Here is a 24,630-nt window from a genome sequence, read left to right on the forward strand (position 1 = left end):
CATATGCTTATAGAAAGGGCAATCATGATTGACAAGAGAAGTCAGTGATAGCATGAAAGCAATAGACAAAGCACATAACGTGGTGAAGGGCAATGGGAAACCAGAGGATTGTGACCAACAGAAGGAAACAAAAAAAGAAATAAGGAGGGAGAAGATTAAACATGAGGGTAAGCTAGACAGCAATATAAAAGAACACTGTAAGAATTTCTTTAGATATATAAAGGGCAAAAGGGAGGCAAAAGTGAACATTGGGCTGCTGGAAAATGGGGAACAAGGATGTGGGTGAGGAACTGAATAATTACTTTGCATCAATCTTCATGATAGAAGACACAAATAATATCCCAAAGATTCAACAGATTGAGGGGGCAGGGCTGAGTATGGTGGCCATCACTAAGGCAAGAGTGCTTGAAAAACTGAATGGCCTGAAGGTGGATAAATCACCCTAGAACTTTAAGGGAGATAGCAGAAGAGGTGATGGAGGTGTTAGTGGTGATCTTTCAGAAATTGCTAGAATCAGGGAGGGTCCCAGAGGACTGGAAAATCGCTAATGTGACACGACTGTTTAAAAAGGGAGTAAGGCAAAAGATGGAAAATTACAAACTGATTCGCCTAACCTCGGTCATGGGTAAAATCCTGGAATCCATGAGATTTCTGAATACTTGGAAGTGTATGGTAAAATAGGGCAAAGTCAACATGGTTTCATCAAGGTGAGGTCATGCCTGACAAATCTGCTAGAATTCTTTGAAAAAATAACGAGCAGGTTAGACTAAGGAGAACCAATGGATGTTATCTATCTGGACTTCAAGAAGGCCTTTGATAAGCTGCTGCACAGTAGGCTCCTGAGTAAGATAAGACCCAATGGTGTTAGAAGGAAAGTGTGAGCATGGATAAAAGCTTGACTATTTTATAGAAAGTAGAGAGTGGGGATAAAAGGGTCCTTCTTAGGATGGCAGCCAGTGACATGTGATGTTCTGCAAGGCTGTGTTGCGCAAGGCTCACTTTGTACATTAACGATCTAAATGAAGGAACTGAAGGCATTCTGGTGAAGTTTGTAGAAGATACAAAGATAGGGCAAAGGACAGGTAGCATTGAGGAGATGGGAGGCTACAGAAGGATTTGGACAAGTTAGGAGAGCGGGCAAAGAAGTGGCAGATGGAGTACAACGTGGGAAAGTGTGAGGTCATGCACTTTGGTAGGAAGAATACAGGCATGGACTTTTTTTTAAGTGAGGAAAAAATTCAGAAGTTTGAAGTGCAAAGAGACTTGGGAGTTCTAGTCCAGGATTCTCTCAAGGTAAAATTGCAGGTTGAGTCAGTAGTTAGGAAGACAAATGCAATGTTGGCATTTATTTTGAGAGGACTTGAATATAAAAGCAGTGATGTACTTCTGAGGATGTCTAAGGCTCTGGTCAGACCCCGGTTTGAGTAGTGTGTGCAGGTTTGGGCCCCATATCTCAGGAAGGATGTATCGTGATCAGAGGAGGTTCACAAGAATGGTACCAGGAATGAAAAGCTTAACATATGAGAAACGTTTGAGGACTCTCGGTTTATACTCAATGGAGTTTAGAAGGATGAGGGAGGACCTAATTGAAACACACCGAATACTGAATGACCTGGACAGAGTGAATGTTTGGAAGATATTTCTATTGGTCGGATAAATTGTGACATGAGGGCACAGCCTGAGAGTAAAGGGAAGACCTTTTTAAATGGAGATAAGGAGAAAGCTCTTTAGCCAGAAAGTGGAGAATCTATGGAATTCATTGCCACAGAAGACTATGGAGGCTAGGTCATTGAGTATATTTAAGACTGAGATCGATAGGTTCTTGAGTATCAAGGGGATCAAGGGTTACAGGGAAAAAGCGGGAGAATGAGGTTGAGAAACTTATCAGCCATTATTGAATGGTGGAGCAGACCTGATGGTTGAATAGCCTAATTTCTACTCCTATGTCTTATGGTCTTAAAAATACAGGAAATCGATATTTAAATGCAGCATTCCATATTGCGATCCTGTGAAGGTTTTGAACAAGTCAGTTTCGAATTATGTTTTTGAACGACTTTAATTAAAAACAAATAATTTGCAGTTGGCAGCTTCAGATTAATTGCAACATACTATATTGAGGGATTATAAATAACTTACCCAAAGTCAACAAATCTTTGTTTTGTGTTCTCTTTTTGATTCATAGGAGGACTAACTTTTGCTGAAGAAATACCTCTGTTGTCATCTGAAAGCAACAGCATTATTTTTGACACGATATAGTAAATAGTTCTCTCTTTAAAAAAAGGATTATTTTGTTAATATATCAACAAAACAGAACAAATTCTGTTCATTCAAACTTGGCCATTTCAATTATAAGACCCCCATCTTTAGCTGCCATTTGATCTTGTTATGATTTGAACACTAATGTCCAAAAATAAAATTTTCTTGTCAAAAATAGAAGACATGGAATTGCTGCCAGTTAATAGCTTTTAAAAAGTATATCTTAAAAACCAATACATTCACATCAGATAGCTTTAAAATCTATTTATTGAAATTACTGTTGCTAACTTTATAAGGAGGACAGAAAAAAATTGATGCATTATGGACAATCAAGCAGTTACTGGTCTTTTTCAAACAGCTGTAACAGCTACTATTGCAATAACAATTATATTACAAAGCATAAACTAGATAATCATTGAATTTGAGAATAATATCTTTTTCATACCTTCAGCTTTTCTCATTTTGCCATGTTTATCCATATGATACAAGAGAGACAATGTAGCACTGTGACAAGAATTTGATAACAATGAAGTTGTGGTTCCTCCCACAGAATCTTCTGAAAGTCGCTCTGATGATGTCAAAACTCGCTGATTATGTTCTCCCAGAGCTTGATTTTCAACTGCAGTATCAAATGAAAAGACTGCATTGCTGGCTATTGGAGATAATGATGAGGCTCCAGAATCAGATGCTGGTGAACAAGTCCTCAAGGATGCTGGCAGAGAGGATCTGGAAATGTGTGTGGGACTTCCATAACTATCGAAAGGCTGTTATTTCAATAGGGGAGAAACACAGAATGCTGTGAATTTCTGAATAGCATACAAAATGACAATTCAAATTGCATTGGTTTTAGAGAAAATTCTTTGGTCATTTGAACCACTTTCTGATTTTAAAATCTTACTGACATCTGTTCTATATATAGAACATAGAACAGTATAGCACAGTACAAGCCCTTTGACCCACGATTTTGTGCCGAGCATTTATCTTAATCTAAGATCAATCTAACCTACACACCACCCCTCAATTTACTGTTGTCCATGTGATTGTCCAGCAGTCGCTTAAATGTCCCTAATGTCTCTGTATGTACTACCACTGGCAGTGCATTCCACACACCCACCATTCTCTGCACAAAGAACCTACCTCCGACATCTCCCCTACACCTTCCTCCAATCACCTTAAAATTATCACCCCTCGTGACCGCTATTTCTGCCCTGGGGAAAAATCTCTGGCTATCTACTCTATCTATGCCTCTCATTACTTGTACACCTCTATCAAGTCACTACTCTTTCTTCTTCTCTCCAGCGTGAAAAGCCCTAGCTCACTCAACCTCTCCTCATAAGACAAGCCCTCCAATCCAGGCAGCATCCTGGTAAATCTCCTCTGCAGCCTCTGTAAAGCATCTACATCCTTCCTATAATGAGGTGACCAGAACTGGACACAATATTCCAAGTGTGGTCTAACCAGGGTTTTATTGAGCTGCAGCAAAACCTTGTGGCTCTTAAACTCAATCTGCTAGTTAATGAAAGCCAAAACACCATAGGCTTTTTTGCCAACTCGATCAATTTGGGTGGCAACTTTGATGGATCTATGTACATGGACCCCAACATCCCGCTGTTCCTCCACACTGCCAAGAATCCTGTCTTTAATCCTGTATTCAGCATTCAAATTTGACCTTCCAAAATGAATAATTTCGTGTTTATCCAGATTGTACTCCATCGGCCACATCCTGTCAATGTCTTGTTGTAACCTGCAACAGCCCTCAACACTATCTACAACACCACCAACTTTGCATCATTGGCAAACTTACGAATCCACCCTTCCACTTCTTTATCTAAGTCATTCATAAAAACTACAAAGAGCAGAGACCCAAGAACAGATTTCCTGTGGGACACCACTGGTCACTGACCTCCAGGCGGAATACTTCCAATTTACTACCACTCGCTGTTGTCTTTTGGTCAGCCAATTCTGTATTCAGATAGCCATATTTCCCTGTATCCCATATCTCCTAACTTTGTGAATGAGCCTACCGAGGGGAACCTTATTAAATGCCTTACTAAAATCCATATACACCACAACCACTGCTCAAACTTCGTCAACCTGTCTCATCGCATCCTCAAAGAACTCGATAAGGCTTGTGAGGCATGACCTGCCCCTCAAAGTCATGCTGACTACCTTTAATCAAACAATGTTTTTCCAAATAGTCTTAAATCCTATCTCTCAGAATTCTTTCCAGTACCTTACTTACCACAGATGTAAGACTGACTGGTCTGTAATTCCCAAGGATTTCTCTATTTGCTTTTTTGAACAGAGGTACACCATTCGCCTCCCTCCAATCATCTGGTACTACTCCCATGGAGAGTGAGGATGCAAAGATCATTGCCAGAGGTGCAGTAATCTCATTCGTTGCTTCCTGTAGTAACCTTGGATATATCAGGTCTGGCCCTGGGGAACTTATCTATCTTGATGCTTCCCAGAATTTCCAGCACCATCCACTTTCTTAAGATCAGATTAGATTCCCTACAGTATGGAAGCAGGCCCTTCGGCCCAACAAGTCCACACCGACCCTCTGAAGACTAACCCACCCAGACCCTATATTTACCCCTGACTAATGCCCCTAACAATATGGACAATTTAGAATGAACAATTCACCTAACCTGCACACCTTTGGATTGTGGGAGGAAACCGGAGCACCCAGAGGAAACCCATGCAGACCTAGGGAGAATGTGCAAACTCCACATAGACAGTTGCTCGAGGTGGGAATCAAACCCGGGTCCCTGGCACTGTGAGGCAGCAGTGCTAACCACAGAGCCATCATGCCGCCCATTAATCTGTTCAAGCCTATTAACATGGTCTACAGTGTTCTCATTATTATTATGAAGTTGTAGACAAACACTGTACCTTTAAGGAAGCTGAAATTTCTGCCTGGCATAGAGTGTGCTGAAAGATCTAAAAGTGTAATATTTGGTTGACCCAAATAGCTGGACTTACGTTGCCATGGTACAAAACAAATTCAAATTATGCCCCAGAGACCAAAGTCCAATCGAATTTGAATTTTACTGTTTTGGATGACACCAAACCAATGAAATGATCCAATGTTTTGGAGTATAAAATGGATATTTTGAACAGTTAGGGGGAGAACAGCAAGGAGCTGCCAAGCACCAATGTAATAGCTAGCACAATAGCTCTCTGAAAGGTACCTGTCCAGAAGAAATTTGCGCAGCAGAAGACTGAAGCCAATCTAGAGAAATCTACAGAGAAAGTTCGACATCCGAAGATGATAACTGGGTTTGAAAGTGATTTGCTGTAAAGTTATGAAAGAATTTATCAGACCAGTATTGTCGAGTATGATGTAAAAGATAGGTTTAAGAGAAAGGAGTTGTAAATAGTTGTTGTCCAAGTTTCTCTTTTGGACTTGAAAGAATAATATTATTAATTTTTTCTTTAAATAGTGATATTTGGGATAGTTCTTTGCCACTCGAAATCTCACAGATTACAGCGCAAACTGAGCTTTTCTGTGTGTCTGGTTTAAATTAGCAGAGGGGTTTATCCCGCGTCGTAACACTATTAACAAGGTCCCTCTCTCTAGTGAATACTGAAGCCTCCCCTACCCCTTCAGACTCCAGGCACAAGTTGCTTCCACTATCCCTGATTGGCCCTACCTTCTCTCTGATCATTCTCTTATTCCTCACGTAGGGTAGAACACCTTTGAGTTTTCCCTCGTTCTTCCCACCAAGGCTTTTCTGTGTACTTTCCTAGCTCTCTTGGGTCCATTTTGGAGTTTTTTCCTAGCTACCCTGTAATCCTCTAAAGCTGTGCCAGATCCTTGCTTCCACAACCTTATGCAAGCTTCCTTCTGCCTCTTGATGAGGAGCTCCTCTCCTCGTCATCCAAGGCTCCCTCACCTTGCCTGTCTCAGTGGAACAAAGTTATCCAACACCTGTAACAAGTGCTCTTTAAACAGCCTCCACATTTCTGTTGCACATTTCCCAAAGAACAATTGCTCTCAATTTACATTCCATACCTCCTGCATGATTTCCTCTCCCCTAATTAAATACCTTCCCATACTGTCTGCTCCTATCCGTCTCCATGGCTATGGTAAAGCTGAGATGGTTGTGGTTACTGTCACTGAAATGCTCGCCCACTGAGAGATTTGACATCTGGCCTGGCTCGTTGCCTAGCACCAAGTCTAATACGGCCTCCCCCACTAGTCGGCCTATCTGCACATTGAGTCAGGAATCCTTCCCGGACACACCTGACAGAATTGAGCTGCACTAAGGAGGTTCCAAACAATACTGGGGAAGTTGAAGTCACCCATAACAACATCTCTGTCACATCTGCACCTTTCCAAGATCTGCTATTCAATCTGTTCTTCCATGTCTCTGCTACTATTGGGGGGGTCAATAGAAAACACCTAATAAACTGTTCCATTCTTGTTACTCACTTCCACCCATACTGACTCAGCAGACAAACCCTCCTCAACAACCTCCTCTTCTGTAGCTGTGACGCACTCTCTAATTAACAATGCTATTCCCCCTCCTGTTTTACCACCCTCCCTATTCTTTTTAATTTACTGAGTATATCCAAAGTGCTGTCAGCATATCTCAAAGTTTTTGATTGTACCATTGCACAATGGCGCACAGGAGCGAGGAGAAAGAACAGCCTTGGAATGTAGCTCTGGCAGGCATGCTCAGCCAATTTGCTTCACCCCAATTTATGGAGCTATATTTGTACTTATTTTAATGTCAGTCATGAAATTCTACAGGAATTTCAAGGCAAAATGAGCACACCAATGCAAATTTTAGTATAATCCTCTGCAGGAACTGAGCACCATGAACTGGTTATGTGTTTATACTTTTCAGCCATTTCGGACTGATCATAAAATTTAAGCTTAAAGAATTAAAACAATACAATGTATACTATCTTTAATACTTCAGTCAAAATATAATGATACTGAATGCCACCTCAAAACAGAAGATGTCTATTCTTTTCCAGATTTACCCATACTAGATGAATCCCAAATGTGAATCTGGAGACTGAATTTCGTCTATTTTCACAATCCCACAAATTTGGAATTTAAAGATAAATTAATTTTCACACTTCCCTTGCTTATGTGTTACCTAATATTTATTTTACTTTGGTTATGCACACATGGGCACCTGCAGCACTTTGTTAAGAAGAACATAAACATAAAAGAGTCATCAATTTGGTCGTAATTGCAAGAAATCATTTCAATTATTTTTAAACAGCAAAGCCAGTGAATTTCTCCCATCTATAAAATGACTCATTAGTAATAACAATGCCAGTAAATTTCACAACATTATTGAGGCAATAACTAAATAGTAAAGAAAATGCAGAAAATATCATGCATTTTTGTTTTGCATGTGATAATATTTAAATATGAGATTGTTAACAAATTAGTGTGGTTGTGTAGACAGAACCTTGGTTAAAGGTCAGAAGGTGGACAGCACTGATTAATGCTTGTTTATCAAATGACAGAAATGTAAACATTTAGAACATAAGAACCAGAAGCAGTAGTAGGCCATCTGGCCCTTCGAACCTGCTCCACTGTTCAATAAGATCGTGGCTGATCTTTTTATGGCCTCAGCTCCACTTACCTGCCCTCTCACTACAACCCTTCATTCCTTTGTTGTTCAAAAATTCTCTCTTTTAGCTTTAAAGCATTTACTGAGGAAGCCTCAACTACTTCACTGGGCAGGGAATTCCACAGATTCACAACACTCTGAGTGAAGAAGTTCCTTCTCAATTCGGTCCTAAGCAGCTCCTCCTAATTTTGAGGCTATGCCCTCTTGTCCTAGTTTCACCTGCCAGTGGAAATATCCTCTCTACTTCCATATTATCCATTTCCTTCATAATTTTATGTGTTTCTATAAGATACCCCTCATTCTTCTAAATTGCAATCAATATAATCCCTGTGGGCTCAGTGTCTCCTTATAAGCCAACACTCTCAACTCTGTATTTGACTCTGCAGGTCAGTTTTGGGACAATTACTCTTAGTAATTGGGTATGAGTGCAAAATGCCAATAATGTCTAAGTGTACAGACATCATAAAAATTGGGTTTGTGGTTAACATGAAAATGATAAACCATTTCAGGAAGACATGAACAATAGATTGGGTATGTGTGTAATAGAGAGTAACGGATTATGATCTTTGAGACAATTAATAAACAGAGGTTGTGCTAAACAATCAAATTTCAAAATATGAGTCATTCAAATTCAGGCTGAAATTTCCCATTATCAATGAAAATGCTGTTTTAAGTAAAATACGAGGCATCTGGTCAAGCAACTTTTCTCATACAATCTCCTGCCCTTCATCTTCTCAACTACGTATGTCCTTCATATGGGGTCACATACACAAGAGGAAGTGTTCACTGCTGGCAGAAATGTATGGTGTTCAATGCGTTGTGATCATTGCACACAATGTCAGATGCTACAAACTAGGACCGGTCCCTCACACTGTAGTTTTTGAGTGTCTACATTCAGGACATAGCTTCATATTCAGGGCTAACTCTTAGTTCATAGAGAGGGACCTAGAAATGCTGCTGGATAGGATGGTGAATGGTAGCGGTGTATCCTATTAACTGGAAAAGGAAGCCACACCATAAAACCAGGCCAGCCTGAACTGAGAAAACACTCTGAGTCAGACCAGTGGATCACGTAAAATGCTATGTACAGCAGTGAAGAAAGAAAGTCAACGATCCTTTGTGCGCTGAAAGGGGAAGTGTCCCCATCTCCTCTCTGCTACCTCACACTTACAGGACTACCATTTACTCTCATTATGTCTCTCGTGGACTACCATTCTCATGATCAAATGCACCATGTTCTCACCCACCTCGTCTTCCCAGAATACCATATATTTTTGCACTCTGGGCTTCCAGCTCACTCTGAGGACTTCTCATCACCACTCCTGCTGCTATAACACCACTGACTGCTCTTCCATTATAAACAATCCCTCTCTTTCACTGCAGGAAAAAAAATGGCTCAAACTGGGCCAGAGGAGCCAAGATTGGCATTGAATTGGCAGAAGCAACATTTTTGAGTTTTGTATCTTGTTTTTTCTCCTGTACATCTCCTGTATTATGGAATACATAGTGGATGATAATTTTGGAGACTCTTCCAGGGCTTGGCTTGACCAATGCAGACACTGAAGCTGTACCTTCACAAGCTTGTTTAATGTCAATCCTTATGAGCAAATGACTTTTACTGTAGCCTCATGCTGGTGTCTGTGGGTCTTGTAAAAAGGCAAGTATCCAGCTTATCAAGTGACACCATTTGATTCCTGGAATTCGTTCTTGCTATTTGGGCAGGTGGGAGAGATATGAAGATCTGCAGGGCCTTGGAAAACTGGAGACTGAAAGGTCATGACAGCTGTGAAGGAGGTTTAGATAGAACTTCAGGAAAAGTGTCTTTTCACCCAGATGATGGTGGTGGTGGTACAGGGAAGGGGGAGATGGTATCTCCGGAATGCACTGCCTGGGAGGGTATTCAAGGTGGATAACCCCATAACCTTTAAAAAGTACTTGATCAAACACTTGAAGTGTCATAACATTAAAGTCTTTTGGGTCTAGTGCTTTAAAGTAGGACTAGTGTAATTTTGGCAGTACGGAGTCGATGGCTCAAAGGGCATCTTCGATACAGTATTTTTTTATCTTCATTTGATTTATTATTGTCACATGTACCAAGATACAGTGAAAAGTACTGTTTAGCATGCTATCCAGACAAATCATACCTTACATAAGTACATCAGGGTATTGGAACAGAATGCCCAAGTTTCTATGAAAGCTAGTACACACATCTAGGAACCACTTGCTGTGACCACAAACGAACAAATGTTGAAGGAATTGAAACCCTACTGGTGAAGGTCATTGGCCAATCTCTGGGTGTTTTGATGGCCACATTTGTGCAACTGATGATGCCCTAATCATCATAAGAGTCATACAGTATGGAAACAAACCCTTTGGTCCAATTCTCATGATAAAGTGAAACTTGCCCTTTTAACTGTGTTGCCCCCCAGCCAAGAATTGAATATGCTCTTCAACAGGCAAAGACAACATCATGAACCTGTGAGATATAGCTGCATGCATTCATTTGTAAGATCCACGGCTGATCCTTGAAAGAACAGAGGTTATACAAATCAAAGACACGGTGTTCTCGGTGGTTATTGGCAGGACATAATGAATAATTCTTTGAGATGAGGTCTTTTGATATATCTTCCACGGCAGCTGTTGTCTCCTGTAACAATGGCTCTCCTACATCTCAAGATAACTCCATCTTTGTTGGTAGATTTAATGCTCTGGGTATGCCTTCTGTTGCCTTCCTGCCCATTGTACTTTTCCTGTAACCTCTTCACACTCAGGGTTCTGCTTCTCTTTTACAGAATTCACTCCTCATTACATTAGATTGGATTACTTACAGCGTGAAAACAGGCCCTTCGGCCCAACAAGTCCACACTAACCTGCCGAAGCGCACCCACCCAGACCCATTCCCCTACCTTTACCCCTGCACCTAACACTACCGGCAATTTAGCATGGTCAATTCACTTAACCTACACATTTTTGGGTGGTGGGAGGAAACCGGAACACCCAGAGGAAACTCACGCAGACACAGGGAGAATGTGCAAACTCCACACAGTCAGTCAGTCACCTGAGGTGGGAATTGAACCCGGGTCTCTGGCGCTGTGAGGCAGCAGTGCTAACTACTGTGCCACCGTGCCGCCCACGACCACTGGACCAAACAATTCAGAGTGGTACTTCCACTGCTTCCAGCTATTGCATATTTTGTGATCACTGGGCTCTCTAACCTATCTGGAAGTCTTATTTCTTATTCTTTAGTCCCCATCATGCCATGAGAATCACGACCTCTTGCATTGTCTGTGCTCATAAACACTTTTCCCTGTAAGTCAAGCACACCCCATTGCATATGTAGGCTCCTCTGAGCCATGCACACTTATTTCATGTCCATCAGGATTAGTTCCCTGCTGTGTGGTTGCGTTTATGCATATTGTCTTCTTCTATCTCAGCATGAAACTTTCACGTTTTCCTAAAATTCAAACAGGCCTTCAGTGAGTTCTCAGCAAGCTTGCCAACTAAAACCTTTAACAAAAGACATAAAGGGCTGAAGAAGCTCAGAAGGTCTGTTAGCAACTGTAAAAAGAGAACAGAGCTAAAGGTTCAAGTTCAATATGATTCTTCTTCCAAAATGAAGAGGCGGAAATGTAATGAGTTGTATGCTACTGCATTTTAGATAGCCTGGAAGATGGATAAGAGTGCCAGGTATGTAGGAGAGGTGGAAGGGTGTCAGGTGGATAAGAGAGTAGAGTATCAAGTGGATTATTAAGGTGGTAGGATGCCAAATGGGTGAGGGTGGGCTAGGTATTAGGTGGGTAAAGGGATAGGATGGATTAGGGTTAGGAGTTTGAGCATGTTTTAATCCCTCCAACCTTTTCTGGGTAAATATACATAAGTTAGAACCCTACAAAGGCTTTGATTCAGATTTAGGGACTTGATCAAAAGGTTCCAGATGAAGTGTAATTGCCATCAGAAGTTTAAAGTTCTCAGTTCCTCTTGGGTTGTTAGTGAATCTGGATGTATGAGGGATCCTGAAGCACAAATGTCAGGGTACCGGAAATATGAAGATCTGGTCCTCTGTTTTTCTCTCTCCAGAGATGTTGGTAGATCTTGAATTTTTCTAGCACTTGCTGTTTTTCTTGGGATTTGTGACATGTTTATTATTTTTCTATATCTCTAGGAGGTAGTGATGCAAAAGTAACATCTGAGCTAGCCATCCAGAGGCTCAGACTATTACTGTGGGAATACAGCACCTGGTGGAATTTGAATTCAATTAATAAAAATATAGTTCTTAACAGTAGTTTCATGATACCAATGACGAGTGTCATAAAATTCTACTTGGTTCACTAATATCATTTAATGAAGGGAAAATGCCATCCTTATGGGTATGAGGCTGGAAGAACACACCAAGCCAGCATCAGGAGGTGGAGAAGTCGATATTTCAGGTGTAATCCTTCTTCGTGACTGGGAGTAGACTCAACATTAAGTTCTCCAATTTCAAATAACCTCCTTTCCCATCCACCGACTCCCTCCCAGGTCCTCCCCCTCCCAGCCACCAACCAGATTCATTTCTCCCACTGACCAACCAGGTAGTACCCTCGACCTGTCTTCACCTATCCTCACTTCACCACTGTCCCCACTACCCTGTTTATCTGCAGCTACCCCGACACCCACCCCCAACCCTGAAGAAATGTTATACATGAAACATCGACTTCTCCACCTCCTGATGCTGCCTGGCTTACTGTGTTCTTCCAGCTTCTGCCTGTCGATTTCAAATTCCAGCATCTGCAGGTTTTTTTTGTCTCTAGTCCTTATGGGTATAGCCTACATGTGATTTCAATTTCATGAGGACATTTAAATGTCCCCTGAAATGGCTTAGCAGGCCACTAATTTCAAATGCAATTGAAGATCTGCAACAAATGCTGGCCTTGCCAGTAATACCCACATCCCTTAAAAAAAATAGAATAAAATTTTGGAAGAAGGGTTTGAATCTGAAACACTGATACTTGTCTTCTCCAGAGATATCGCTTTGTCTACTGTGTGCTTCTATTTTTTTTCATTTAAATTATAGGAGCTTTAATGGATAACTTCAAAACTTCCTGGTTTTCATAAAACATACCAGGAAAAAAATGTTTGATTTGATTTATTACTATCGCATGTACCAAGCTACAGTGAAAAGTGTTATTTACATACTTTACAGGCAGATCGTACTATGCAAGTGTACCAGGATAACAGAACAGAATGTAGGATACAATGTTACAGCTGCTGAGAATGTGCAGAAAGAGATCAACATTGGCATTGAAGAGGTCCATTCAAAAAGTCTGACAACAACAGGAAAGAAGCTGTTCTTGAATCTGTTGGTACATGTATACAAATTTGTATATTTTCTAACCAACCGAAGAGGATGGAAGAGAGTACAACTGGGATGGGAAGGGTCTTTGATTATATTGGTTGCTTTCCTGATGCAGTGGAAAATATAGATGAAGTGAACGCATCGGTGGTTGCTTGGCACCTTAACTCTTAAGAAGGCCGATCTAACATCTACAGCAGTGACAGAAGGTACATGTGCATCTGAGGCTGATGGGACAGGTGATATTGTTTCACTATTCTTCTGTGCATCGAGTTCGTCGGGTAGGGATGTACTGTTGCCCACGATTCTGTTTGACTTTGCTTTGTAGTCTGTTCTGTTATGTAAGCCTCACCACAAAAGATAGATGTCCATGTGGTTAGTCTGGGTCTCAAGCTTAGTTTGGTATTGCCTCTTGGTGTCCCTGATGGCCTTTTGAAGGTTGTACCTTCATTTCCTATATAGATCAGGCTTGCCTGACTTGAACAGCTCAACTGTGGATTTCAGTAGGGCGTAGATCTCATGGTTCATCCATGGTTTCCGGTTGGAGAACATTTGGATTAACTTCTTTGACACGTAATCATCTACACACCTACTATGAGGTCTATAATAGTGGCTTACTCGTTTGGGTTGGCTGCTGATTTCTTGAATATGGACCAGTCCACTGAATCTAAGCTGTTTCATACAAACCCTTCAGTTTCCTCAGATCATCACTGCACTACTCTCTTCACTGGGTTCTCATGCTTCAATTTCTGCTTGTAAGCCAGAAAATATGTTTATCGATCAGTGTGTCAGTAAGTAGGGTCACAAAGATTGTCAAGATTATTCTCACATATAAAAGCAATTAAGAAACTCTTTACAAATAAGTAGTGTTAGGACATGGAATGATCTACTGAAAAAAAACAATATTTGGAGCAGAATACATAATAAATTTTAAAAGAAAAAGTGGATAATTATTTGAAATTGAAAAATTGCCATGTGTATTGGAAAAGCATAATGGAATGAGACAGAGTGGACAGCTATTTCACTCCTCCTTTCAGTTATAAGTACTTTTGAGCACACATATGTGTGAAATTCTGTCTTTCTGAATTCTGTATGAGTTTTGTCCCTAAATGTTCAAAGCACAGCTTCAGATTACACCATAAGTCATATCCAACCATTAAAATCATAGGTGAAAGACCCAAAACAAAATAACCTTCATGCTCCTAATATCTTAAACTGTCAAAAGAAAATTAAACAGGTGTGCTCATCAGCAACCATATTCCTTACTGATGGAAAATGGGGCCTTTAAACATTTTAATAAAAATGTTATTCCTAAAACATTAATGAACGTACTTCATTTTTATTCAACACAGTGCTCTATTTGAGAACTAAAACCTTAGGGATATTTTACCGTCACATCAACATACATTGGCCACAATTCCAAGGCACAAAGATTGTTATAAAGTGAAGATTTTATTGCAAAATCTAAATTAACGTTGGAATCTTGCATAATGTAAACAGCTTCTTGGTAAAACTGAACTCTCATTCAAGAACATATATAATTCTTAAAAGAGGTGTCACAATTACCTTCCGCTCAAGACTATCATCACCATCAGTTGAACTGACACTGTCATGCATTCTGGACCTCGAGGGTCGCTGTCGCTTTGATTTCCCCGAAAGATGTGCTCGAGCTTTTAGTACTTTGCTATCTAATATCTGTGTTTCAGGTACTGCTTCATTAAAATCTGAAACCAGAGGTAAGTACAAAATAATTAAAATGAAGCAAATTCTACTACATTAATTAAAAATGAGTATTCAGATACTAATGAACATATGTTTGATTTTTTATAATGTTACAAAATACAGTGAAAGATATTGTATAGTGTTACCACTCTCCGGTGCCATCTTAAAACAAAGAAAAGTAAACCAAAACATTGAATACAAAGGCAGAAAAAAAAATTCAATACTACAGCCCTTTTTTTTAAGGACTCCATAATGGACCTGGAACAGCCAGCCACGAGTCCCCTTGCTGCAATGCTGGAACAAGAGTCGCCACTCTTTGGCACCATCGTGCCTCCACCAATACTGCCGCCACCAGGGGGCTTACTCAACCTTGCCAATGCAGCCACCCCTGATGCCATCAAGTCCCACACCCACCCAAAGTCTCCTTTATTGCTGCCGGCTTTATTGTTGCCAGGGAGGTGGCCAAACGCACCTCCTCTGCAGCAGCCATGTCATGTAGAAGCTGCCGGAAACCCAAACTTTCTGCACTGCTATTGTCGCAACTAAGCTTTTTCACAAGAGGTAAGGAAAACGAGAAAAGAGAAAGGAAAGGAGACAAGACGAGTCCTGGGCTCAGGAGCCTAAATCTGCTGACATCAGATTAGCAAAAAGTAACAATAATACCTATAACAATAATAAAAACAATATAATAACAAACAGAAACAACTGTGTTTAATTTAAATTAAGGGAATTAGTTACACGTGGAAAGAGTTAACTAACTAAACTGGGTGGATAGATTAGCAGGAATGAGAGTAAGCAGGAGTAGACACTTGAGAAGGTAATTAATGACTCTCAAAAAAAAAATCCCATGAAGAAGGAACAAGTCTAAGAAAGGGATAAACCAACCATAACTAACCAAGGACGTTAGAGAATACTAGTTCAAAGGAAAAGCATATAACGAGGCTAAAGTCAGTGTTAGCCGCAAAGAATGAATAAATTCAGAATCCAACAAAGGAGGACGAAAAAGATTAAAGACATAAAAGTTAAATAAAATAAACTATGAGGGCAAACTAGTGAGGGATATGAAATCTGACATTAAGAGCACCTTTGAATATATAAAAAGAAAGCGTGAGACCCATTTGAATACAGGCCCCTTAGAAAATGAATCTAGGGAGATGGATTTGGGAAACAAGGAAATGACAGAGGAATTAAGACAGATGCTTTGCATTAGTTTTTAAAATAGAAAATACTTTGGACATTCCATTTAACCTAAAGAATATAGAGGAGAAATTAAATACCACCATCAACACTGAGGAGGTAGCATTTGACTAACTAATGAGACTGAATGTAGAAAAGCTCCTTGCCCCTGACAGCTTGCAATCTAGAATTGTAAAACAGGTAATTACATAAACAGTGATGCTTTAATTGTAATTTTCCAAAATTGTTGGATTCTGGACAAGTTCTACATAATTGAAAAATTGCTAAAGTGACACACCTATACAAAATGGGAAGGAGGCAAAAAGCAAATAATCATAGGCCAATTTTATTTTATCCATTTGTGCCTTACAGAAGGTTGGCACAGATGTGATGGACTGATTAGCCTCTTCTGCACTATAGGGATTCTATGAAGTACTTGGGTCCTAGTGGACTTCTCATACATGTTAAAAGAAGATATTAGTGAGGTTGTTGATGCATTGGTTTGAATACTCAAATACACCCTTGATTCAGGACAGTCTCAGTATACTGGAGGACAATGAATGTAATTCCTTTATTCAGAAATGGAGCAAGATGGAAGGTAATAACCTACTGGACAATTAGTTTAACATTTGTCAAAGGAAAAATGTTAAAAATTATTATTAGAGGTTGTAACAGGGCACTTAGATAGTTTAAAGATAATTAGAATCAACATGGTTTTAAGAAGGAAAATAATGCTAGACCATTCTATTGGAGTTCTTTGAGGAGATAACATGCTGTGGATAAAGGGGAACTAGTGGATATACTGTACTTAGATCTTCAGAAGGCATATGATGAGATGTCACATCATAGATACTGTGGTACATAAAAGCTCAAGTTGTTGGCGGGGTGTGGGGGGGGGGGGGGGTATATTAGCATAGATAGAAAAGTGGCTCGCTAAAGGTTAACAAGATGCAATGGGTCTAATGCCACAGGAATAAGTGCCAAGTCCTCAACTGTTTCCAATTTATGTTAATGACTCTGATGAAGGGATAGAAGGTAAGATTGCCAAATTTGTTGACAATACAGAGATAGATAAGAATATAGACTAGTACAGCATAGGAACAGGCCCTTTGGTGTGCGATGTTGTGCTGAACATGATACTAAATTAAACTATGTCATGATGCTGATCCTTTAACAAGGTTGTGCTGTCCTTGTTTCTTTTTCAGAGGGGTCGTAAACATAGACTCTGGGAGATCTAGGTTTGAAGGGTTTTAGGACTAATTTAATTATAGCTAACAGATACTGCCTCAGGTAAAATGCTTTCAAGTTTTTTAAAGAAACACTTGTAAAATGAAAGGGGAGTGGCCAGCTCTCCCAGTTCAGCTTTTCTCTGGTTTTAGCAGACAGTCAGTTGTGAAGCTGCTGGACACAAAGAATCTCTCCCTGACATTTCTCCTGTAAGAAACAGTTTTGGGTTTTACCTTTTTCTTGCCAAGGGCTGTTTATGGGAATTATTGTAAGCATTTGAAACAACATCATACGTTGGGATAATCTGTTGGGTTTTCGGATAGGTTAAGTTATTCAATATTATGTTCTCTTTTGTTTATGTTTTATTTGGTAATCTTGCAAATAAGTTCTGTTTTGTTTAAAACTAAATAGTTGGGCCAGCTGCATTACTCCTGGAATATCCAGTGTATACCTGCTTAAAACAACTAGCAAAGTTCGGGTCTGGCTACTTTCTTGAAATATTTTGAAGGGGTCTGGCCTGGTCCCTAACAATTCTGCCTGCCCTTGGTCCATATCCCTCCATTCCTTGCATATCCATGTGCTTATCTAGAAGTCACTTAAACGCCTCAAACATATCTGCCTGCACCACCACCCCCAGTAGCATGTTTCAGGCTCTTACCATGCACTGCATAAAAAAACTTGCCTCTCAAATTTCCTTTGAACTGCATGTCCCCTAGTATTACACATTTCAACTCTGGGAAAAATATTCTGACCGTCAACAATATCTATGCATCTCATAATTTTATAGATTTCTATCAAATCTCCCCTTAGCCTCCTCCGCTCCAGAGAAAACAACCCAAGTTTTTTTAGCCTCTCCTTATAACTCATACTCTCTAATCCAGGCAGCATATGGTAAACCTCTTCTGCACCTTCTCCAATGCCTATACATCCTTCCTCTAATGTGGCAACCAGAATTAAATGCAATACTCTTAAGTGTGGCCTAATCAAAGTATTATAAAGCTGCAACATGACATTCTGACTCTTGTACTCAATTCCCCAACCAATCAATGAAAGCATGCCAGACACCTTCTTTACCACCCTATCTACTTGTGTGACCACTTTCAGGCAGCTATGAACTTGAATTCCAAGATCCCTCCGTACATCAATACTGTTAAGGGTTCAGCCATTAACTGTATACTTTTCCTTAATATTTGGTCTCCCAAAGCACCTCACACTTACCTGAATTAAACTCCCTCTGCCATTTCTCTGTCCAAATCCGCAATTGAGCTATATCCCATGATATCCTTTGATAACCTTCCACCATTAGCCTCCTGTGGGGAAGCGAATTTTGAATCCAAGCAACCAAGTCACCGCGGATCCCATACATTGTAATCTTCTAGATGACCCTACCACAGGGAACGTTTTGAAAGCCTTACTGAAATCCATTTGGGCAACATCCACTGCTCTACCCTCATCAAACATCTTTGTCACTTCCTCAAAAAATTCAATCAAGTTAGTAAGACATGACCTGTCTCACACAAAGCCATGCTGACTGTCCTTAATTAGGCCACACTTTTCCAAATGCGTGTAAATCCTATCTCTAAGAATTCTCTCCATAAGTAAGAAAGTAGGTTGTTGAGATGACACGAGGAGGTTACAGAAGAACAAGGAGCAGGAGTAGGCACTTCAGCCCCTTAAACCTGCTCCCAATTTAATACAATCATGATTGATCTCTTCTCAGTCTCAACTCCACTTTCCTGGCTTATAAAACTATCTTGTCAACGCTTCTTTTAGTCATCTCTCCTACCTCTTACCCTTCTGAACATCTTAATTGTTTTCAGAGGATCATAGAAAATAGGCTGAGAATAGGTTATTTAGTAATTCAAGCTTGGTCCAACATTTGATATAATCATGGTTAGTCCTCCATCTCAATTCCATCTTCCTTCTTTCTTCCTGTCTTTGATGCCTTTAAAATCTAAAAATGCATCTATCTCTTTCTTGAATATATTCAATGACAGCCTTCTATGGTAGAGACTTTTACAGGTTTATTACCCTTTGAGTGAAGAAACATTTCCACATCTCAGTGCTAAATAGTATTGGCGTATCCAGAGACTGTGTCCCCTGGTTCTAGACTCCCTGCCTCGGAAAAACATCCTCCCTGAATCTAGTCTGTCCAGCCTTCAGAATTAAATCAGATCCCCAATCAAACTTATCAACTCGAATGAATATAGATCCAGTTGAACCAATCTCTCCTCAAAGGAAAGTCCTGCATCCCCGGTATTGACTTAGTGAATGTCTGCTGAATTCACTCTATGACATATAGACAAAGAAACTAGATCAAGTTTTCATTTTTGAAGTGTCAGTAGAGTTGAAATATTTCTCATTTTAAGAACAATTCCATCATCCTCAGTTAAATAACAAGTAATAAAAATCCATTTTGTGCTGAGTTACATACAAAAGTGTCAATCTTAAGTAGTGCACATGCCTTCAAAATGATTTACTCCTTTGAGCAAATGTACATTAAAACACTGCTGATATACAACTGTAATGACAATTAAAACTTACCAAAAACCTCATCTGGGTCACCTAACTTCATAGTTGAAGTTTCAACAACTTCTGTGAATAATTAAAACATACGTCTGTTACCAACAAGCATCTCATACACATATTTATCTTTGAAAGCAAAATTATCTTCTAAGGTAATCGATCCTGCGTACCAAATTCTACCTGTTCTGTGGCAACAGTTGTTTTTAATTTGTTCCTTTATGATACAATATACATTTCGCAGAAGGTGAGAATATATAACAATTGGAAGCAATGAACAGGTTAGGGCTCTGTTCATAAGACTGATGAAGGCCCTTAAGATTGTCTCTACTCTGTCAAACTCTTTCACCAAGAGGATGTTACCACTTGTAGTAGAGTTCAAAGCTAGAATTGATAAATGTGAGATAGTCAATTTTAAACATGGAGAAACATCCTCCCCCCAGACTATTTGGAATATGAAAATTGCTACAAAGTGGTCAAGGTTAAGCACAGATGAATTTAAAGGGATATTAGGTGACAGAAATGAAACAGGGATATATTGATAGGTTGAAATGAAATATGACTGTATAGGAGGGTGACGTGGAGCATAGAGATGTATATAGACCTGTTGGGTCGAATAATTTTTTAAAAAATATGCAAATCTGTAATTCTGGTATCCATGACAGCTGTTTGAAACATACATGATTTAAAATTGGAGGGTATTGGGCTGGAAGCAGCAATTGGTAAAGAATTTGATACTGAACTCTCATCTGTATGCATTTTGCCACAATGTTGGTCTTTTTACAAGGCTACTGTGCCCTTGAGTTTTTTTCAAGAGAGGGGCTAATTGACCACGCTCCAACTAGGCTGGGTTTGAAAGGTTTATCGGTGCCCTTTTTGTTTACACCTAACAGATAATGCCTCCGGCCTAAGGCTTTCACGTCTTTAAAAATAAAGTATAATGAAAGGGGAGTGGCCAGCTTCCTGTGTAGCTAGCCTTCATTTAGATTAGACTCAATTCAGCAACAGTGTGTATGAAGAAAGGCTGCTGGGGCCAATTCAACTGAGTACTCTCTCTCTCTAACTTCAAGCCTGTAACTCTAGCTTGTTTCATTTTTACTCTTTTTGCTAAGAGATGTGTTTATTGGGACTGTTGCAAGTATTTTCAGAACAGTATCATTAAGTCAGGATAGTCGGTTGGGATTTGGATAGGATGCGTTATCGGTATTCTATTTTCTGTTCTTTGTGCTTCATTCTGTAATTTTATAAATAAATGCAGTTTGTTTAAAACTTGGCAGTCGGATCAGCTACTTCATTCTGAGAACATCCACTATACACTTCCCTAAAACAAATAACAAAGTTATGGTCTGGCCTACCTGCTTAAAAATGTTTTGAGGGGTCAGGCCTGTTCCATAACAGATTGGGGGTCTTTGCGGGATTTAAACAGCGAGTAGTAGGTGTTTCTGTGTTTTATTTCGAGGGTTGATTTGGTTGGTTTAAACAGCACTCGGATAGCAATGGCTGTTTCAGTCAACAAGGAGGTTCTGGAGGTAGACTAAGTGAGCTTGGGGGTTTTACTAAAGGCAAATAGAGAATTAGCAAATAAGAAATAAGAATAGGAATTAGTAGGCAAGCTGGAGTTGAAGTTAACTCTTAACATGAGGAAAGATGAGACGATTGCAGTGGTAGTTCAGCATTTAAATTTGTTGGAAACTCGATCAGGATCTGTAGAGATAGCTCAACTTCAATTGCAAATGAAGACGCTTTAGTTAGAAGCAGAAATGAAACAGTTTGAGTTAGTATTAAAATCAGAAAAGAAAGAAAAGAATGAAGGGCTTTAGCAGAAGAGAAAAAAAAAGAAATGAAGGGCTTTAACAGAACAGAAAGAAAATGAAGGAAGGGCTTTAGCAGAAGAGAAAGAAAAAGAGAATTTCAACTTCAGAAAATGACAGAAAGGAAAGTCTGCTTAAAAGGATGGAGATAAAGGCTGAAGTTAGGCTTAGTGAGGAAGTAGGGCGAACTCATGTGGAAGACCAGAGAGTTAAAATGGCAAGGTTAGTAGCTGAAGTGGCTGATGATGAGTCGGTCCATAAAACACGGTTTGGTTCCAGAATCAATTTCATTCCATAAAGGATAGAAATTGGGGCAAAGAGAAACCCTTAAGTGGAAAAGGAAAGGTAGATCTCGGTGAAGGTCATAAGGATAACTCACCATAGGGTAAAAAGGAAACCCTTGAAGGAGACAAAGAAGGTAAAACACTCCGGTGTTTTCATTGTAATAAAGTAGGCCACATGAAATCAGTGTTGGTAAGCTAGGAAAAAGCTAGACGTAGGAAAACAGGAAAAGTCTGGGAGTTTTGTTGGAATGGTAGCAGAAAGCACAGTGGAAGCTAGAAAGCTACATCAGTGTCTACAAGCTGATCGGAGGTTGGTTAAAGAGGAAGTGCTGGATCTGCTTAGAAAATATACCTGCAATTGTAAAGTTTATTCACGTAGGCCAGGAGTAGCAGGTAAAGAGGTTATAATATTCAGGGACACAGGATCCTCTCTGTCTGTGGTGCTGAAGGATGAAGAGATATGAACTCCTGAGGGACTACTGCCAGAAAAAGGTACTGGTTATAGGAATTCATAGTGATACAAAAAGTCCTCAATTATGTAAAGTTGTGGTAGGAGTACTGAACAAACTCTTAACTCCAGGAATACAATCCTGTGAATAATATAGCTGATTCACCAGTAGATGTGCCACCTACTGCTATTGAAAAGTTAGTGAAGACTCAGGCTTTTGTAGCAATGCAACACTCTTATCTGAGAATTTTCCCTGATTGGGTAGCAATGAGGTCACAGAGTCACCAGTCGAAGCAGGAGAAATCAAAGGGTATAGATAAGGAAGCTGAAGTGGCATTAGCAAAGACTTTGCTCAATCAGATAGTGGAGATAAAATAGGAACAAATAGGTGATCATGCAAATATCTGTAGCTCTGTAAAACTCAGAATTACGCAGAAAGATGAAAATTTAAAGCAATTGTATCAAAAAACGTATACACAGAAGGAATCTGAATGTATTCCTGAGTGTTAATACCTGAAAGATGATTTCTTAATGAGGAAATGGAGGTCGCCACATATTCAAGCAGATGAGAAATGGGCAGAAATTCATCAAATTGTCTTGCCGGGGGGGGTTGGGGGGGTGGGGGGGGATGGTATAGAAGGAAGGTGTTGCAAGTGGCGCATGAGCTACCATTTGAAGATCATTTAGGATTGAGGGAAACAAAGGCTAAAATAAAAATAATTTTTTACTGGCCTGGACTTCACAAGGATGCAGTTGGATTTTGCCAGACATGTCATACATGTCAGGTAATTGGAAAACCACACATGGTAATAAAACCTGCACCTTTAATACCTATTCCAGCATTTGAGGAACCTTTTACAAGGGTCTTAATTGAATGCATTGGTCCCCTACCTCAAACAAAAAGTGGGAATCAGAATCAATAATGAATGTATCGACTAGCTTTCCAGAGGCCATCCCATTATGCAATATCACAGCTAAAACAATTATAGAGGAATTACTCAATTTCTTTTACTAGATACAGACTATCAATAGAGATACAGTTGGATCATGGGTCAAACTTCACATCCAAACTATTCAAGGAAGTTATGGCCAGCTTATGAATAAAACAATTCAAATCTCCTGCATAGCATCCAGAATCACAGGAAGCGCTAGAAAGGTGGCATCAAACACTAAAGACTATGTTGAGGGCTTATCATCAGGACTATGGAGATGTTGGGGATAAGGGAATTCAGTTTGTGCTTTTTGTGATCAGAGATGCATCAAATGAATTGACCAAATTCAGTCCATTTGAATCAGTTTTTGGGCATGAAGTGACAGGGCCATTAAAATTAATTAGGCAAAAGTTAATAAGTCAGAATTTAAAGACCACGCATTTCGACTATGTGTCAAATTTTAGAGTACGATTAAATAGAGCTGGGGAGTTGGCTAGACAGTATTTAAAAATATATTTAAAAATAAGCATGCAATAAAACAGGAAGCAGACAAGAAATCAAAAATTCACAATTTTGCAGTCAGGGATAAGGTATTAGTGTTACTTCCAGTAATAGGTGAACCTTTAAAAGCAAGGTTTAGTGGACCAAATCAAATCAAAAGGAGATTGAATGAGGTAAACTGCTTGAGAGCGACTCCAATCAGGAAGAAATTTCAGTGTGTCATGTGAATCTGCTCAGAAGGTATTTTTGACAGAGATGGAAAGCAGGAGAAGAAGGTGTTAACCACTGCCCCAGTTTTGCCACACCTGATTATGCAAAGCCTTTCAAGGTGGCTATTGATGCGACTGATGTGGGTGTCGGTGCTGTGCTCCTGCAGGAAGACGACGAAAAGATACAAAAACCTATTGGGTATTTCTCCAGGAAGCTGAACGTTCAACAGCAGAAATATTAGACAATTGAGAAAGTGACTTTGAGTGTACTGTTGGCACTACAACATTTCCATGTTCATATTACCAGCGACGCATCTGAAACAATCATATAGACTGATCATAACCCATTGAAATTTGTGGAGAAATTTAAGGACAAAAATGATAGACTGTTTAGATGGAGCCTGTTGTTACAGCCTCCATTTAAATTGTGCATGCGGCAGGTCAAGAAAACATGATTGCCAATGCATTAATGAGACTAGAATGAGAAATTGAGGCATTTAGTGGTGAGCGAACCACAGACTGAATCCGAATGTAGTTGTGCATGTTTGCATGTTTATAGTCAGTGAGTGCAAATGTATGTTTTAGGTACTAACCACTATTTTTTGGGGT

At 39.7% G+C, this 24,630-nt stretch overlaps 1 protein-coding gene across 6 annotated transcripts in view; it reads right to left on the reverse strand.

The window, feature by feature from the left end:
- The window catches only part of ppp1r9a (protein phosphatase 1, regulatory subunit 9A), a 425,367-nt gene that overhangs the window by 163,255 nt on the left and 237,482 nt on the right, over positions 1 to 24,630 (reverse strand). For 5 of the 6 annotated variants that reach the window (XM_060824768.1, XM_060824770.1, XM_060824767.1 and 2 more), the window contains 4 exons: positions 19,858 to 19,908; positions 14,755 to 14,912; positions 2,702 to 3,020; positions 2,137 to 2,221 (listed from right to left, as the gene is read on the reverse strand). In XM_060824768.1, coding sequence (XP_060680751.1) covers positions 2,137 to 2,221; positions 2,702 to 3,020; positions 14,755 to 14,912; positions 19,858 to 19,908 — 613 coding nt within the window. The remainder of the gene's footprint in view (positions 1 to 2,136; positions 2,222 to 2,701; positions 3,021 to 14,754; positions 14,913 to 19,857; positions 19,909 to 24,630) is intronic. The other variant, XM_060824766.1, reaches the window with a different exon arrangement.

The sequence above is a fragment of the Hemiscyllium ocellatum genome, chromosome 5, assembly GCF_020745735.1.
Source record: "Hemiscyllium ocellatum isolate sHemOce1 chromosome 5, sHemOce1.pat.X.cur, whole genome shotgun sequence".
In the NCBI taxonomy this organism is placed as follows: Eukaryota; Metazoa; Chordata; class Chondrichthyes; order Orectolobiformes; family Hemiscylliidae; genus Hemiscyllium; species Hemiscyllium ocellatum.